The sequence below is a fragment of the Equus caballus genome, chromosome 13, assembly GCF_041296265.1.
Source record: "Equus caballus isolate H_3958 breed thoroughbred chromosome 13, TB-T2T, whole genome shotgun sequence".
Classification (NCBI taxonomy): domain Eukaryota; kingdom Metazoa; phylum Chordata; class Mammalia; order Perissodactyla; family Equidae; genus Equus; species Equus caballus.
The window spans coordinates 4860680-4879255 of NC_091696.1; the positions used below are offsets into that span (position 1 = coordinate 4860680).

The window sequence follows — 18576 nt, forward strand, 5'->3', positions numbered from 1 at the left end:
TGGGTATGACAGAGGCTCATGGTCCCCATGCCAGCAGTCCCACTCTGTGGTTTATGGCGTAAACCATAAGCTTTTGCGATAGTTTTTTTTTCTCTTCCCAAATCCCCAACTTGACATCAAAAAAAAGAGTTTGGCTTTCAGACATTTGTCTTTTCAACAGACACACTAAAGTCTATAGAATAGGTTGAAAGATGAAAAGGTGGCTCTTTTCAGGCTAAGTCGCCCCCCAACCCAAGTACCCATCTAAAGATGCCTTGGCGATTGGGGGAAGAACGGTGGGTTTGAGGCTGGGAAGGGCAGCTTCTCACTCTCTCAGACTCTCTCCCCGACATTTATTTATATCACCCTGTCTTATTCCAGGCAGGCCTGGAGATGGTTTACATAGGCGTGCAAAACAAGATAAAGTGACTTTAAAGTGAGCAGAGAGGAAACAGACACAGGGGAAATGAAAGTAAGAGAGACAACGTGCGCCCAGTGGGCTGATCTGACTTCTGACCTGGGACAGGGGCTGAGCAGAGGGTCAGGCCTGCCTCAACCCGGGCGTGACAGCTATTTCGTTCTTCACTGTTGTATTGCTAACCCTCCCTGTGGCATGCCAGTGGGATTGACAGTCTCCTTGCTGCTCATCATGCCACCCTCCTATCCAAATGGCACCCCCGACAAGCCCCCTCCTTAATTCACGCCAGATCCGTCGTCAAGTAAGCCCCCAACTTTTGCCTTCTTTACTGCTAAGCCAACTCTTGTTAGATTGAAGTGGTTGTTTCAACCAGCATCCCTGACTCTGGAGGCTGAGTCCCCACCCACCATCTTCCCCAACATCCCAACATTTGCAGGCTGGGTAGGAAATCAAGTTTCCCTATCCAGTAGAGACAATGTCAGGCATTTGCCACACGGCTTCCTCTTCCTGGGCACAAGGGAAGACTACATCCCCCAGGCTCCCTTGCAGTTTGTTCTGGGCATTGAAAAGTAGGCAGAAGAAATGTAGGTCACTTCTAGACCGAGCCCTTAAAACGTTCTCACGCCATCCCCTGGCAATCTCTTCTCCTTCTGCAGTGACCTCTGGAGAAGTAGCCACATATTTAAGATGTCAGCATCACAAAATGGAAGGATCTAGAACCCTGCATCTTTTCCTTGAGGCAGCCCTACCCCGACCCAGGAGAGCCATCCATCATGTGATATAGGTGATAAATGAAATGTTACTACGTTAAGCCACTGGGATTGGAGGTCGTTTGTTACAGCGGCTAGTGTTAATCTCTCTGACTAATACACTAGCCAAGTTGTTGGTGAAAGCTATCGCATAGCCCCAGGCCAATCATCAATCCTGCCCTCAAAATGCCATTATGTCACTGGTCAACTTCATCTCATGGGAATGGACCCCTCCATCCCCTCAGCCAGCAGGCAGTCACCTACTCCCCTGCCTTTGTCAGCTGAGGTCTTAAGGCGACAGTGCAGATATCCTCAAAGGTTTTGGGTAGGAGTACATGATATAGGACTGCGAGATAGTACCTCTCAGTTTGGACTTTGTTCAGTCCAGCGTGGCTGGATGCGTCAGGGTAGACTTGGCATGGAGAGCGGAAGACACCAGCCTGTTTTAAACTGATGTCCGGCTTTTCCCAATCAATCCGTCTGCCCTCCTTTGGCCAAGGCCACTTACCCAGCTCTCAACGCATCCTGAATGAAGAGCCTCGTAGCTGTATTCTGACAACATTTCACTATGGCACTGCATTCGTTTGCCAGGGCTGCCATAAAACGATACCACAGACTAGGAGGCTTAAGCAATTGAAATTTATTTTTTCTCACAGTCTGGAGGCTGGAAGTCTGAGAGCAAGGTGTCGGCAGGGTTGGTTTCTCCCTACGCCTCTCTCTTTGGCTTGCACATGGCCGCCCTCCTCACTGTGTCCTCACACGGTCTTCCCTCTGTGCGTGCACGACCCTGGTGACTCTTTGTGTCCACATTTCCTCTTCCTATAAGCACACCAGTCATGCTGGGTTAGGGCCCACCCTAACAGCCTCATTTTAACTTCTTCCTCCCTTTTGAGGCCTTTTCTCCAAATACAGTCACATTTTGAGGTACTGGGGTTAGGACTCCGACATAGGAACTTGAAGGGAAACAATTCAGCCACAACAAGCAGGATCTATTATTGTGTTGTTCACAGTCATATTTCTGCAGATTATTTAAGGGGGAAAAAACCTTTTCTCATGGAGGAGTCAGATCAATACAACATACTCTTTTAACAGGGCACCATGGTGAGGCTGGATGTTTTCCAGAGTTCACTAGAAGAAAACAAATAGGAGATAATCTCTACCACCTTGGATTTGGCGATGAGTTTCTTGTACGACACCAAAAGCATAATCCCCTCCGGCAAATTTAATAAATGGGCTTCATTAAAATTAAAACTTTTGCTCCGTGAATACTACTGCTAAGAGAATGAAAATGTAAGTTACCCACTGGGAGAAAATATTGGTAAATCACACATCGGATAAAGGACTCGTATCCAAAATACACACACACAAAAAAAAAAACCTGAAAACTCAACAATTACAAAATAAAATTTAAATGGGCAAATATCTGAACAGACATCTCACCAAAGAAGATACATAGGTGGCAAATAAGTATATGTAAAGATACTCAACGTCATTTAACATCAGAAAAAAGCAAATTAAAACATCAATGAGGAGCCGGCCCAGTGGCGCAGGAGTTAAGTTCACACGTTCGCTTCTTGGTGGCCCGGGGTTCGCCAGTTCGGATCCTGGGTGCAGACATGGCACCGCTTGGCCAAGGCCATGCTATGTAAGAGTTCCACATATAAAGTACAGGAAGATGGGCACGGATGTTAGCTCAGGGCCAGTCTTCCTCAGCAAAAAGAGGAGGACTGGCAATAGTTAGCTCAGGGCTAATCTTCCTCAAAAAAAAAAAAATCAATGAGGTACCACTACTACCCATTAAGACTACAATTCGAAATAACCTTTACATGCCAATTGCCTCCAAGGATGTGGAGCAACAGGAACTCTCATTCATTGCTGGTGGAATGCAAAACAGTACAGCCACTTTGGAGACAGTTTGACAGGCTGACAAAGCTAAACCTTATCTTACCATGTGATACAGCAATTGTACATCCAGATGTTTACCCAACTGACTTGAAAATTATGTCTACCCTAAGACCTGTACGTGAATGTTTACAGTAGATTTATTTGTAATTGCCAAAAACTGAAAGCAACCAAGATCTCTCTCAATAGGCAAATGGATAAAGAAATTGTGGTACATCCATACCACAGAATGATATACAAAGATTAAAAGGAATGAGCTATCAAGACACAAATACATGGATGAATCTTAAATGCATATTGCTGAGTGAAAAAAAGCCAGTCTGAAAAGGCTCTATACTGTCTGATTCCATTTATATGGCAATCTGGAAAAGGCAAAACTATAGACACAGTAAAGAGATCAGTGGTTGCCAGAGGACTGGGGGGTGGGGGTGAGGGGGCAAAGAGGTTGAATAGATGAGGCACAGGGGACATTTTCGGGCCACGAAACTCTCCTGTATGATATAGTAATGGTGGGTACATGGCATTAAGCATTTGTCATGTTAGAAAAAACAAAATTCAACTGAGTAAATTTAAAGATCAAATTGGCCTTATTCAACGATTCGTGAGTCGGGCAGCATTTCATGTAGCAAATAGAAAGGAGTTCCGAAGAGCTGTACAAAATGGGTGACTTTTTTAGGCAGAAGGGAGCAGGGACAAAGAACAAGCAGATTACCTCATCGTTCTTTAGGGGATGGTAGGGTTCTATCAGGCGGATTACCTCACTACTGCTGAGCAGGAAGTTCCAGATGGGCTGGTTAAAGGGCGCGCTCCCGGGAGAGGCTGAGGCTGCAGTATGTCTTGGTTTGCTGATGTGGGGCTTAGCACAAGTGACTCCGTTTTGGGCCTGTTGTTTCTTTTTTAACGGTCAAAATCTGTGGAAAGTTATAGCACAAAGAGTGAACTTGATGTATGCAAATTTTAAAAATCATTTGGGAAGTTGGGGCATCCCAAGATGAAAGACAAAATGTGGCCCCCCAAAAATCTAACGGTATTACAAATGTATGAAATAACCTCAATGAAGGGGATGAGGGAAAAGATGCTGAGGTAAGTCAACCCCGCTGACCCTCTATGACTTAGGGACTTATATTTCCTTGCTCTGTCAGCTGGGATGGCCCAGAAGCAACGACACCCCAGTAGCAATGAGCACATTCAGTGCCCAGATCTTAGATTCTAATATCATTCTGCAATAAGAGAAACCAGAGTTCCTTGGCGAAATGGCTGACTCTTGGACTAGGATGAGCCTGGACCATCTTGTAGTGCCAGCAAACAAGTAAAACACACATATGCACACATGCCACACACACACCGAGCAATGGAGTTTCATCAAAGCAACACAGGAGGGCCCGGCCTGGTGGCGCAGTGGTTAAGTTTGCACGTTCCGCTTCTCAGCGGCCCAGGGTTCGCCGGTTCGGATCCCGGGTGTGGACATAGCACCACTTGGCATGCCATGCTGTGGTAGGCGTCCCACATATAAAGTACAGGAAGATGGGCATGGATGTTAGCTCAGGGCCAGTCTTCCTCAGCAAAAAGAGGAGGATTGGCAGCAGTTAGCTTAGGGCTAATCTTCCTCAAAAAAAAAAAGAAAAAGAAAAAGAAAGGGACACAGGAGCTAACTGGAAGAGCACCCATTGGCCAAAGATGGAACAACTTTAGCAAGAAAATAAATAACATAGTATTGAATTATAAAGTATAACATAAACATTCATGGGTCCATATTGATATAAATAAATGATTGAATAAATAAATAGGGGAGAAGAGACATATCTCACATGTAGAAGAATTCCAAATAATTTGTGTAGAGCAAAACTCCCATCTTGAAGTGTAGGCTGTGCATAGTGACTTCCTTCCAAAGAGGGCAGTATGAAGGGGCGGGGGAAAGAACACTTTACAGTGGAGAAAGCTGACGAACGCCACCTCAGGTGACCAAGGCCAGCAGCATGTAAATCACGTCGGTAGCGTGTACGTTTGATATGATGCGATGACAATGGCATTTTGTCCCCGTGGTCTGCCTTCCCCAAACCCATAACCAGTCTAACTATGAGAAAAATATCAAGCATACCCAACTGAGGAACAGTCTATGAAATAGTTGACCTCAAAACTGACAAGCTTAAAAAAAAAAAGAGTACTAAAGAACATATTAGTAAATCTGTTATGAGCTGTTTCCAAAAAAAAAAAAAGCTGTCAAGGTAATCAAAATCAAAGAAATTGCCACAGATTGGGGGAGACTAAGGAGACATGACAACAAGATGTGGTATCCTGCATGGGATCCTGGGACAGAAGAGGACATTAGGAAAAAGCTAAGAAACTGTGAATTAATTCGTAATAATGGATCGATATTAATTCATTAATTGTGACCAATGTACCCTAGTAATGTAAGACGTCAGCCACAGAGGACACTGGATGTGGGGTATATGGAAACTCTGTATTATCTTTGAAATTTTTCTGGGAGTCTAAAATAAAAAGTTTATTTCCTTAAAAATGATTTATAACTTGTGGGAACACACTTGAATTGTCAGAAGAACAAAATAAAAGTGAATATAATAATCATCGCAGCCCTCAGAAGGAACCAACGCTGCCAACACCTTGATTTGGAATTTGCGCCTCCAGAACTGTGGGACAATTAATTTCTGCTTTTTAAGCCAAAAATTGTCATCATCATTACACAACAATGCTCACCACGTGCCGCACTGGGGACCATCCTTGAGATTCCCTTAAGATTACTTAGGGCAGCCTTGCGGGGAGAATGCATTTCCTTCTATGAGAGGGACGGGGCCTCACTTTAGGGTTTATTCATGTATCCATTCATTTCAAAAATATCTATTGAGCACCCACGATGCACCAAGCACTGTTCTAGATACTGTAGGTACAGCAATGAACAAAACAGAGAAATCCCTGCCCTCTTGGGGCTTGCAACCTAATTGGCGGAGACAGACAATAAACAACATGAATCAGACGGCGAGAAGCACGGTGGAGAAACAGAAAGCAGGGGAAGAGAGAGGAGGAGTGCTGGGGAGGGCTCCTGGAACAGGAGGCATCTGAACAGACTCTAAGGGGAGGTGGGAGGGGCACATGCAGACATCTGGAGGAAAACAGTGTAGGTGGAGGGAGGAGCTCGTGCAAAGGCCCTGAGGTGGGAACATGCCCGGCCTGTGCACGGAGGGAGCAAGCAAGGGGCACTGCAGTAGGGGAAAGATCAGGTCAGAGAAGTGCCGGGGGCCTGACTGGGTAGGGTCCTGCAGGCCATCGTGAGGACTTACACAATGAAGAGGGTTTTGAGCAGAGGAGGGATGTGATGTGACTTTCGATTTAACAAATCATTCTGGCTGCTATGTTGACAATAGACCTTGCAGGGGGCAAGGGAAGACCAATGAGGAGGCTGAGGAACCAGTCCGGGAGAGGAATGATGATGGCTTGGACCAGGGAGGTGACGGTGGACGTGGAGAGAAGTGGGTGGGTTCTGGTTAAAAGCTGAAAGTAGAGGTAGAGTCCATAGGATTTGTTGATGTTTGAATTTGGGAGGTAAAATAGAGGAGTCAAGGATGTCAGCCTTTCTCAGCAGCCCCCGCCCAAGAGTCTCTAGGGGTTCCTTTTTCCGTACCTGCAGGCACCCCCCACCACCTGCAGGAAACTGGATCCGGTCTCCCTTGCTCCACCTGCTGGCATGCCCATGGCTTGGCTCGACCTTCTGAGATCAGGCGGGAGATGCCCAGGACACATTTCGAGCCTACAGGGAGGTCCTGGGCAGAGCCTTAAAGAAGATGCAACCTGGAGGATGGAGAAAGGATCCAGGCTCAGAGTGCAGTGATGTGCATTCTTGAGTCCCCTCACAGCTCAGAGAGAGCAGGGCAGAGACGGTCAAACACCACGTCAGCTGCTCATGAGCTCATGTGATCCTGGACCAGTCCCTTCATCTCTCTGAAGCTCTGTTTTCTCCTCTGTAAATTGGGGCTAACAATTCTGACTTTCTTGGGAGAGTTGTGATAATTAAACGAGATAAATACATGACAATTGCCTGGCACGTGATCGGGTCTGGCTCAGTATGCATCACTTTCCCCATCCTCTGTAAGTTAGAGGGTTTAGGAGTGTACCCCTCAAGTAATTCAAGTTTTAAAAACCAACTTTATTGAGGTATAATTTATATATGATAAACTGCGTACATTTAAGGTGTTCAGTTCAATGCGTTTTGACACGCATATCCTGTAAAATTACCACCACAATCAAAACACAGACTTTTCCATCATCTCAAGAAGTTTTCTCATGCTTCTTTGCAATTCATGCTTCCCTCTACCTCGGCTCCAGAAATCACTGATCTGCTTTCTGACGTCATAGATCAATGTGCATATTACAGAATTTCATATAAATGGAATCATTAGAGCCTTTGGTTACTGGCATCTTTCGCTTAGCATAATGCTTTTGCAGTTCACCCGTGTTGTTGCCTGGGTCAAGAGTTCATTTCTTTTTATTCCTGAGCAGCATTCCATTGTATAACGTACCACAATCTGTTTATCCACTCTCCAATAGACGGATATTTAGGTTGTTCCCGGTCGTTGGCTATTGCGAATAGTGCTGCCATAAACATTCACATGCAAGTCTTTGTGTGGACATAGATGCTTTCATTTCTCTTGGGTAAATACCTAGAAGTGGGAGGGGTGGGTCGCATGATAAGTGAGTGTTTAGCTTTTTAAGATAATGGCTGTACCATTTTACGTTCCCGTCAGGAGTGTCAGGAAACCCCGTTTCTTACCATCTAGAGAAACTCCAGTTTGTTAATGCAAGAAGACAAAAGAGCATGCCAATTCACCCATGTGATTGCCGCAGCCCACGTCTAATGACCACGACGCACAACAATTACGCAGCCTGTTAAGCATTTGGAGCTGTGCTTGAGATGCACTCTATTACAACATCGGTCACTCATCTACCATGCTCTGGGGACACTCTTTTCTCTCACCTTTATTTGTTTTCAATGCGGATATACTGTAAGCTCCCTAGCAGAGTTTATAACGTACATGAGGCTAGAGGACAATCTAGACACATCTATCTCACACCCACATACGCACACGGTAACTTGCAGAGCACCTTTGGGTAAAGCAAACTCGGGAAAACAGCCAGCTCAATCACGGTGACCTATTAAAAATATGTTCTTATCGATGTGATCCCCATGCCCAAAATCCCAAAAAGACCACTTAAAAATAAGTGTTTAATTTGAGAATAGTTTTAGATTTGCTGAAAAGTTGCAAAGATGGTACAGAGTTCCCTTTTACCCTGCACCCAATGTCCCCCATTGCCGCCATCTTACATTACTAGGGTATATTGATCGCAACTAAGGAACTACTGTTGATCCATTACTATTAGCTAATTCAGATTCCCTTAGTTTTTACCTAATGTCCTTTCTCAGTCCCAGAATTCCACACTACACCTCATCGTCCTATCTCCTCAGGCTCCTCCAGTCTGTGACAGTTTCTCAGACTTTCCTCGTCTTCGACGACCTTGACAGTTTCAAAGAGTCAGGTATTTTCAGAATGCCCCTCAATTTGGGCTTGCCTCATGTTTTTCTCATGGTTAGACTGGTTATGGGTTTTGGGGAGGAAGGCCGACGAAGCAAAGTGACTTTCTCATCACGTCAAATAAAGGGGACATGCTATCAAGCCGATTTGCCCCTTTTGCTGTTGACCTTGACCACCGGACTGAGATGGTGTTCATCAGGGTTCTCCACGGTAAAGTTACTCTCTCCCCCACCCCTTCAGACTGTCCCCTTTGGAAGGAAGTCACTATACACAGCCCACACTTGAGGGTGGGGAGTTACACTCTACCTCCTTAAGGAGAAGTAGCTACATAAATTATCGGAGTTCCTCTGCATGGGAGATTTGTCTCTTTCCTCCATTTATTTATTTACTCAATCATCTGTTTATATCAGTATGGACTTGGGTTATAAGTCAATACTTTGGGTTATAAGTCAATATTCTGTTATTTAATGTTGCTCAAATTTTCCAGCATTGGCCACTGGGAGCACTTTCACTTGGCTTCTGTGTCCCTTTGACAAACCCCATCCTGTGTGTGTGCGCACACACATGTATGTGTGTGTGTGTGTGTGTGTGTGTGCATTTAGCACTTCCTTGTTCTCTGGCACTAGAAGATGCTCCAGGCTCATCTTGTATGTTTCCTGCCCCAGCCCTATAATTAGTCACTTCTCCAAGGAGCCCGGGCTCCTTTTAGTGGGGGAATGATATCAGAAATCAAGAACTGGCATTGAATGTGCTCATTCAATTGCTGCTGGGATGTTTTTGTTTCTAGGTCCTCTCAGCTGACAGAGCAAGCAAATATGGGCATATACTAACCCATATATAAACATATCTATAAATATTTCTATATGTAGCCATCCACAGCTATAGTAAGCTAAACGCGAGTTCATACTGATGTCCCCAACTCGAATCCAGTACGACATGGATCATTCCAGCTTTCCCCCTTTGCTTGTCTGACCTCCCACTCCAACAGAGAGAAACCTGGCTCCCATGATAACTGTTGATTCCAGTACACATGAAGCGTGTGATTTCAGAATTGTCAACCTGTACCCCCAGGGGAAACAACTTGACCAACTAGAGCACAGCGCTATGTACAGTCCCTTTTGCCTTTAGCTTTACAGACTCCACTCATTTCCAAAATTACTTAGGTCAGCAGCTTTTCTCCCACCCAAACCTTTTTTCCTGGCCTGGGTCTTCCCTTCTTCTGCCAATAAACCTGGCTTGTGGGGCTCCAGCAGTGATATTCTCTGTGGGGCCTGGACCGCATGCCCTAATGAGTCTCATCAGTCCCCTTTGCCATCACTGGACTGAGTGACACCCCCATCCCCGAACAACCCAGCTGAATCCTCTCCACCCAGCTGCTAAGCTCTATGACCTCGTGGGTGGACACGGCCCAATGCCCAGCTCCAGTCAGCCTTTGCTTCTGCCTGAGGACCACTGCTCGCCCCCCAGGACCAGGCAACAGGGGCTGGCCACTCTGGGTCCTGGCCAAGCTGTCCAGTCATCCTCCTGGTCTACCTGGTAACTGAGGCCTTCTCAGATTACTCACAGGATCACTTTGCCTTAGAAACTCCAGCTGTCACCTCGGGCGCATCAGTAACCGATGCCAAGGCCCACAGCAGCAGAGGGCCGGCAGCAAGCAAGTGTCCCCAGGCATTCCACAAGCGCAGTGCTCTGTCATCACAGCCACTGCAGTCACCAGTGAGGAAGGTGAGCAAACCTGGGGGGTGGGTGGCACCCAGCATTCTGGGATGGGGGGCCCTGGGATGCCTCCCTCTCAGGCCCAGAGATAGCCCAGTCAGCCTTGTCAGGAGGCTGGATTCCTGTTTCCAGGTGAAGGTGAGACAGGAGAGAGTGGCCCAGACTGGGAGCTCTGGATAGGTGGGTAGGAGAGGCGTGGGTCGGTCTGCAGGGCTGGGGATGCACTGGTGTGCTTGACGTGGTTCAAAAGCTCAGGGCGTCTGAGTGCTGGCAGCATCTTTGGCCGTGTGGCCTCTGCAGGTTGGATATGAAGGTGTTAGGAGTTGCCTGCTCTGGCCTCGGCCAGGCAGCCCTGCCACAGGTGTGCTGGACAGAAGAGGTCTGCATGTGGAGGGGCAGCGTGTGCCCTGGCCCCAAATTCAGAGTTTCCAGCCAGCCCCTCTTTGATGGTAGAGGAGCTCACTGCTTCTCTCGTGGTACAAGCCCCTCCAAGACATGGTGATGCTCCCACCCTGCGTGGCCCAGTGGACCCAGGAGTCTGGGGCTGCCACCAAGTGACAGAGGAAGCATCTCTGGGGCTCCATGCCCAGTCCACCACTGCCTGGCAGAGGAGGACGAGGGCCCCTGGGGTGGCCCCTGCCAGCCTCGGGGTGTGACAGCCTCCACCCAGGGTGAGGAGTTCTCACGCCATGCCCTCTGGTGGCAGGTGATACAGGTTCTCACAGATGTCACTCAAGGGCATTTCCTCTCGGTCCATGATGCTGTGGAACCCTGGGTCTCCCCCCATCCCAACTGCCCAGGTCCAACTGCTCCTCAGGGCTCCTGGGAGAGGCCAGTTCTGGGGAGAGGGAGCCAAAAGGAGGAGGACTCCTATGGGCACAGGTCTCCAAGCATCTGAGGAAGGCTGAGGGGCACCCCAGACCCGGGCCTTCAAAATCCAGCCCTCAGAGGTTCTTCCAGGCCAGGGTCGGGAAATCCCCAGAACCACGGACTCTCCCTCAGAAAACGAAGCCTTGCACCACGTATTGCGTGCAATTTCAGAGGCCATCCATGGACTCCTGTGAGGAATCTCTGCTCTAAACACACACACACACACACACACACACACACACACACATAGACTGTTCCATCCAGAACAGACGTCCTCCCCTCCCCAGGTTGTCTTTGTGCCTCCTGCCCACCTCATCAGCCCACACAATTGGCCTCTTTTAGAGGACAGAGGCATCTCCTCCCCCACCTCCCGGGGGGCCTATCCTAGAACCAGGAGTCCAGAAACCCCAAATCAGCCACACCATGCTTCCTCAAGGAGGTCAAGGAGAGTCTTACAACTCAAAGGGCAAATACCCACAAAAGTCAGCAGGAATTTGTGAGCTCACGGCACTGGGAAGTCCTTTTGTCACACGGAAGTTGGTGAATTTCAGGCACAGCTGGATCCAGGAGTTCAGACAATATTGTAAGAAGGGACCCTCCATATGGAGGCAGAGAGAAGTAGAGGCCCTTATTGGCCCATGGCCTTTGAGCAGCATGCAGCCCCGCAAACAGGGCTGCAAACAATCCCCTGTGCGGCCTTTCTTCCTCTCCAGCAGCATCGGCACCACTGCCATGCTGGCCACCAACCAGGGCTGGCCTGAGGACTTCGGCTTCCAGCTGGGCGGCTCGGGCCCCTGCTTCGTCCTGGAGGTGGCCGAAGGGAGCAGCGCGCACGCCGGAGGTCTGCGGCCAGGGGACCAGATCCTCGAGGTGGAGGGGCTGGCTGTGGGCGGCCTGAGCCGCGAGCGCCTCGTGCGCCTGGCCCGGAGCTGCCCGCGCGTACCGCCCAGCCTCGGGGTGCTCCCGGGCCCCGACGGCGGCCCCGGCGCAGGACCCGGCCCCGCACTCCAGATCACGGCCCTGCGGCCCCTGCGCTGCGGCCGCGGCCTCTCGCTGGGCCGCGAGCTGCTGCGCCTGGCTGGCCGCAAACGCCCGGACGCCGTGCACCGAGAGCGCAGGCGCAAGGCCCAGGAGTTCAGCCGCAAGGTAGGGCGCAGGGCGGGGCGGGGCCCCTGTGGAAGGGGCATGGGCGGGGCCATCGTGGGCGGGGCTCGTGTGGGCAGGGCTTTATTTGGCTGAGACTGGAACAGAGCAAGAAAGGAGACTGCAAATGGTCTCGAGCCCAGACACCTACCTCTCCCTGCCTAGGGTTCGGGTTCCACGTGGATGCCAAGCCCAACATCCTAGAAACTCAGTATCTGGTTGGTGACTGGGACACGAGTTCACAGACACTCTTCTTTGTCGTCCATGCTCTTGGCAGGGCTTGGCTGTGTAATTTGGGGGGTCAGGGGACTGGGAAGTCCTGCTGGAGTTTGGCTATTGCAGGAATGGCTCCCAGCCCACTGCCCAGGTGTCAGATGCCCACCTCCCTGGCCTCGTCCAGCGCCCAAACTTGGTCTGGTCCTCACTCTTTCTAAACCGACTCCCCCTCTGGAGGCTCACCCCCACCATGCACCATGCACCATGCATGATCCTTGTCTGGGCAAGACCCCAGCTTGAGCCTTTCAGCCCCATGCCCCCGAGCAGGCCAGCCTTTGTAGCTAGGTACATGCAGTCACTCACACATACACACAGGACTCAGCCCTGGCCTCCCCAGGTCACTAGTGTCCAGATCCTCAAAAGATGCAGCTTTCTTTCTATGCCAAGAATAAGCTTTGCTGTTATGACAAATATCAAACATCTTAGTGCCTTTGCACACACAATAGTTTATTTTTCTACCCAAAGTCCACTAAGGATCCAGGCAACTCTCCAGGGTAGCTGATCTCGACATGATGTCTCAGCATTCCAGACTCCCCCATCTCAACGTGAAGCTTCGGGATTCCCTGTAGAAAAGGAAGAGAGCATGGGAAATTGTGTATCAGCTCTTAAGAACTACAGGGAGCTAACTATTGCCCCTTCACTCAAGGCTTTGGCCAGAACTAGGCACACTGCTGCTCCCAAAGGGTGCTGGGAAACAGTCTTCTGTGGTCCAGGAAGGAGGGCAGAGCTAGAAATATTGCTGAGGACTAGTGTCTCAATCCGTTCCAGCTTCTGGAACAAGATACTACAGAGTGGACGGCTTATAAACAACAGGAACTTATTTCTCACAGCTCTGGAGGCCAGAAGTCTGAGCTCAGGATGCCAGTGTGGTGGAGCGAGGGCCCTCTTCTGGGTTGCAGACTTCCCGCTGTGTCCTCACAGGGCTGAAGGGGGGAGGGAGCTCTCTGGGGTCTCTTTCATAAGGGCACTGATCCCGTTCATGAGGGCCCCACTCTCTCATGACCTAATCGCCTCCCAAAGGCCTCACCTCCTAACGCCATCATATTGGACATCAGTTGTTGACATATGAATTTGAGGAGGAACACAAACATTCAGCCTGTAGCTACTAGCAATGTCTGCTATTATTCCAGATGACCTGCTCTGGGACCAGAGGCCTGTCCCAGACTCCATCCAATCCCTGGAGAGTTGGAAGGGGGCATGGTCAGAGCCCCTAGAAGGGCAAGGTGGACATGCAGATCTGGCCAAGAAGCAGGGCCACGGTGGCGAACAGCCAAGGCGGGAATCGCTCCCCGGGCCAGCTATGATGCGTTCTCTGACAAAAGGGAGTGGGAAGTGGTGGATTCTGGTTAGAGCTCACCAAGCACCTCCAAAAGCTGAAAGCAAATCCCAAAAAAGACTGCCTCGGGAAGATCAAGGCCGTCTGTGGACCCCCTCCCCCCATTGGTTTTCAACAGTCAGCTCCCAGGTTCTCGCCAGCACTCTCCCTGCCCCAGTTTTTCCTCCTTGAAGAACCTGATATTTAATAGAAAATCCATTAGTGTCCCATGATGGCACCCCATGCTTCGATGTAGGTTGAGAGCATTTGGGTAATAGCTGACACCAAAACCGTACTGTGGCGCAGGCCCCAGGAGGGAGAAACTATTTTTTCCTCTTTTCTTACATAAAACGTCTTTCCAGCGAGCCATGTTCTCCTTTGAGTCGAGGCTGCAGCTGACTTTGATTTCAAAACCACTGACCTTCGTCGGCATGGTGGGTGCACGAGGACGGCATGCCTGGTGCTGCAGCCTGCCCGCCTCACCGCGGGGGAAGCACAGATCGACGGGGGAACTGCAGGAAATGGACCGTGAGAACGGCCGGCCACTTGTGGCTCTTTGGTTCGGTCCCATAAGCATTCACTGAGGGCCTAATTATGTGCCAGGCCCTGTGCTGGGGACTGGACAGGAGTAAGACCTCAGGTCTGGGTCTTGGGCCATCATTTCTGGTGGAGGAGACAGACAGAAACACGGACTAGTGGTGCGCGTGTGCTAGGACCCAGGCATGCATAGAGAGTGGCCTCTGACCGGACACCCTCCAAGCCCCCTGCTTCTATGGTGTCACCACCTCTGGAAAGCCTTTCTTAGCCCCTTTGTGCAACCATCGAGGAAGCAGTTGGATATACAGTTCTGAGGTTCAGGAGCAAGCTCTGGGCTGAAGATCAAGACCTAAGTGTCACCATTCGGGGCCCTTGGCCAGAGCCCTGTCACGGAGTACTGCAACGAGGGGGCAGACTGTAGTGGGCAAAGGCAGATGTATGGAAATGGCAAGCGGAGACAGCTCTGGTCCAGAAAAAATAAGAGGGTGATCAGGTTGTGGGGTGAAAAGGACTTCATTTACTTATTTATCCATAGGTTGGGAGGACTTGAACATTTATATAGGTTGAAGGCAAGGAGGCAGTAGAGACAATGACATCTATGCATTTAGCGGTCCTTGATTATGGACCTCAGATGTGCAAGGACTGGGGAAACCTCTGTGTACAGGACTGGCGGGGAGCCTGCTCTCGTGCAACTGACATTCCTGTGGGGAAAGAGACGATGAGGAAGCAGCCAAATCAATAAGCAAGCTATTTTAGATAATGATCAGCGAGGTGAAGAAATAAACAGGGGAGATGAGAGAGCGATGGGGGCCACACGGACAGGGTGGTCAGGAAAGGCTCCCCGAGGGGGTGACTTTCGAGAGCTGAGTGACAAGTAGGTGGCAGGATCAGAGGATGAGGATGGGAGGGAGTGGGGTGTCTGTGGCCTGGTGGGTTGGCTTTGACCAGGAAGAGGGCTCTTCATCGTCTGAGAATGGAGGGTGGAGGGGAAAGATGTGGTGTCTGTTGAGAAGTTTGGAGGCGGATGGAAGGTGAAAGAGGTGGCACAGAACAGCTCTGGTTCTGGCTGAAGTTGCACCCTCATGCCCCCAAGGCACACTCACACTGTCACTGAGCTGCCCAGCCTCCCCACTCTGCTTCAGGGTCAGCTCAGGATGTCAGTGCCCAGAGACACCCCTAGACCCTCGACCAACAAGGGAGGGCTCTCGTGGTGGAGCGTGGATGGACAGCAGTTAGGTGCTGCATAAAGAAACTGATGCCAGACACAAAAGCCCACATATTGCGTTATTCCATTCACATGAAATATCCAATATAAGCAAATCCGTAGAGACAGAAAAGTAGATTAGTGGTTTCTGGGGGTGGTGGAAGGGGGGATTTGGGAGTGACTGCGTGATGGTTATGGCGTTTCCTTTTGGGGTGATGAAAACGTTCTGGAACTAGATAGTGATGATGGATACACAGCATTATGAATGTACTTAACGCCACTGAATTGTAGGAATTCAAATGGTTACAAAGGTAAATTTTGTCTTATGTGCATTTTTGCCACAGTGAAAAACAAAGGAAAAAAAGGAACAATGATAATGTACATTCCTTTTCCTGACTGTATAAATCATACAAGTTCACTGTAGAAAAAATGCAAATCAATGAATTATTTTAAAAAATCCAAATCACTATAAAACTTAATGCATATTTCCTATACACAAACATACGTGTAATTATATATATTAAAAATGTAAGGCTGTGTATTCTGTTTGATAACCTGCTATTTGCCTGTTTATTGCAAACAGTTTCCCATGTATTTTATAACAGCTTTATTGGGATTTAATTCACATACCGTACAATTTACTCATTTAAAGTGTACAATTCAGTGTTTTTTAGTATGTTAACAGAGTTGTTCAAACATCACCACAGTTAATTTTAGAACATTTTAACCCAAAAAGAAGCCCCACACCCCTTAGCCATCACTCCCTATTTTATGGTTTTAGATAAAGATTGACAGCATCATTCTCACTAGCCAAATAGTACCACATTGTGTCAAATCTAAAACATCACCGATTGCAAGATGCCTCGTTGTTCCATTTACCGCAAAGACAGAAAAATCCCTGCCAGTTAACCCATGACACACGCTTCCTCATCACCTTCTTGTCACTTAGTAGTTACTGAAAGGGGACTTTTAGATTTATTTGGACATATTTCGTACCAGCCAATGCACACAACTCAGCGGAAGTAACAATTTGGACACCTATGACCAAATTCACATATGCACGGGAATTACAGTTACACATTAGACGCATCCTGATCTCAGCAACGTTAAAATACAAAAAAAAACATGCTCACCCTAGAATCAATGATGTCCAACATTGCAGAGTGTGGAGTGAGTGGCCGCAAAACAACAGAAGTTGGCTCCGCTGACTTAGGCAGGAAAGGAATCTGTGGGAGGCACAGTTCACAGAATCAGCGTGAGAGAAGCAGGCTTAGAACCAAGAAAGGATCGGCAACGGGAGTACAGCTGTCCTAAAGCATCCTTCAGGAAGAGTTTGCTCAGAGTGTGCTACGGGGCTCTGCCACTGCCCTGAAGAAGCTCTGCTGTCCCCACATCTCTGCATCATTCCTTCAAGAGCCAAAACCCCGGGCAAGAGCCTGCAATTGGCCAAAGCTACAACAGAACCCCCAATATCTTGCCTCTCACCCAGTTCGAGGTTTTCTCCCCTTTTGGCTGGTAGGCAAGAAACTACACATATCCCTCCAGTGGATTGCACTACAATTATTTAGCCCATATTGTCAGATATTTATGTTGCTTCCAACATCTCAGTATTATAAACCACCCAGAGGTGAGCCTCTTCACTCATATACCATTCTGCGCTCATCTTGCTTGTCAGGACAAGCCTAGGATACATTCCGAGATGGAGATCGTTGGCTAGAAGGATGGGTACCCTTTTAGGCTTTAGACACACTCACCAAGCTGCCTTCCAGAAACACGGTGCCTATGTGCACGCCCATCTCCACCAGCCGCACGGACCCCTCAGAGTAGATGCACCTTGATTAGTATCAGTTGGTTTGTGCACAAGCACGGAGAAAATGAAAATCCTTAGGGAGCACAGAGGGATTCAAAATTCAGGGCTAGGCGTGCACTCCAGGGCTTTCGGTGGAGCCAGAATGTTCTCTATGGGATCTCTCAGCAAACAATGTAGTGGAAAGGAGTGTAGTATTCTAACAATAGTAACTAGCAATTATTGAGTGCCCGGTACATGTTTAAACTCTTGCATTGATTTCTTTGATTCTTACCATGTTCACTAGATGGGCTCTCTCTGGATTTGGGTCCTGACCCTGTGCCCTTGGACAAGTCATTTCACCTCTATCAGCCTCAGTTTCCTTAGATGTCAAATGCAGATCCTGGCCATGCCCATGTTGTAGGGCTGCTGAGGTTTGAAACGGCAAAGAGCTCACACCCGTGCTCAGGCGGTGTTCCCACATCAGCTATCCTGCGGAGGGAAGCTGAGGAAAGTGAGCGATCCCCCAGTGTCCTGCCCTGGGTCCCTTGTGGTCCTTCACCACACCTTTCCTTGCAGGTGGACGAAATCTTAGGGGACCAGCCGGCCACCAAGGAGCAGGTGTTCGCTGCACTGAAGCAGTTCGCGGCCGAGCAGCGGGTGGATGACCTGGTGTGGGCCCTCACCCTGGCGCTGCCCCACGAGGCCAGTGGGCCACTTCTGGACAACCTCAGGTACCTCCGTTGGGGCAGGACGGGCAGGCAGGGTGTGCCTCACTCAGGGTGTCCACTCTCCCACTGCCACCCCAGGCGCTGCTGCTGCACGGCCTGCTCCTGGACTGGACCCCAACACTCCGTCAGCCCCAGAACGGGGGTGGGCCAGCGACCCTGGGAAGGGCGGCTGATGGCTCTGCTGGATGCCGGGGCATCACTTTGAGTGGGAAGGAGAGCGTGCTACCTGCTGGGCTGGGACAGAGAGGACCCGACTCCTGATCTGAAGTCACAGCCTGCCCTGCTCTATCCCAAAACCCAGATCACAGAAAGCTCCAACGGGATGCCAAAATACTCCTAGCTCTTTATTGAGATGGAGCAGTGGCACAATGTGAAGGCAAGGAAGCCTAGGGGTGTGCTCCGTCCAT

The 18576-nt window shown here is 49.3% G+C and overlaps 1 protein-coding gene across 2 annotated transcripts in view; it reads left to right on the forward strand.

Annotated features, from left to right (window-relative positions):
- Nucleotides 1–11896: 11896 nt before the first annotated feature.
- Nucleotides 11897–18576, forward strand: part of GRID2IP (Grid2 interacting protein) — a 35759-nt gene continuing 29079 nt past the window's right edge. For both annotated transcript variants that reach the window (XM_023655234.2, XM_070230706.1), the window contains exons 1-2: nucleotides 11897–12323; nucleotides 18018–18172. In XM_023655234.2, coding sequence (XP_023511002.2) covers nucleotides 11910–12323; nucleotides 18018–18172 — 569 coding nt within the window. In that variant the 5' untranslated portion in view covers nucleotides 11897–11909. The remainder of the gene's footprint in view (nucleotides 12324–18017; nucleotides 18173–18576) is intronic.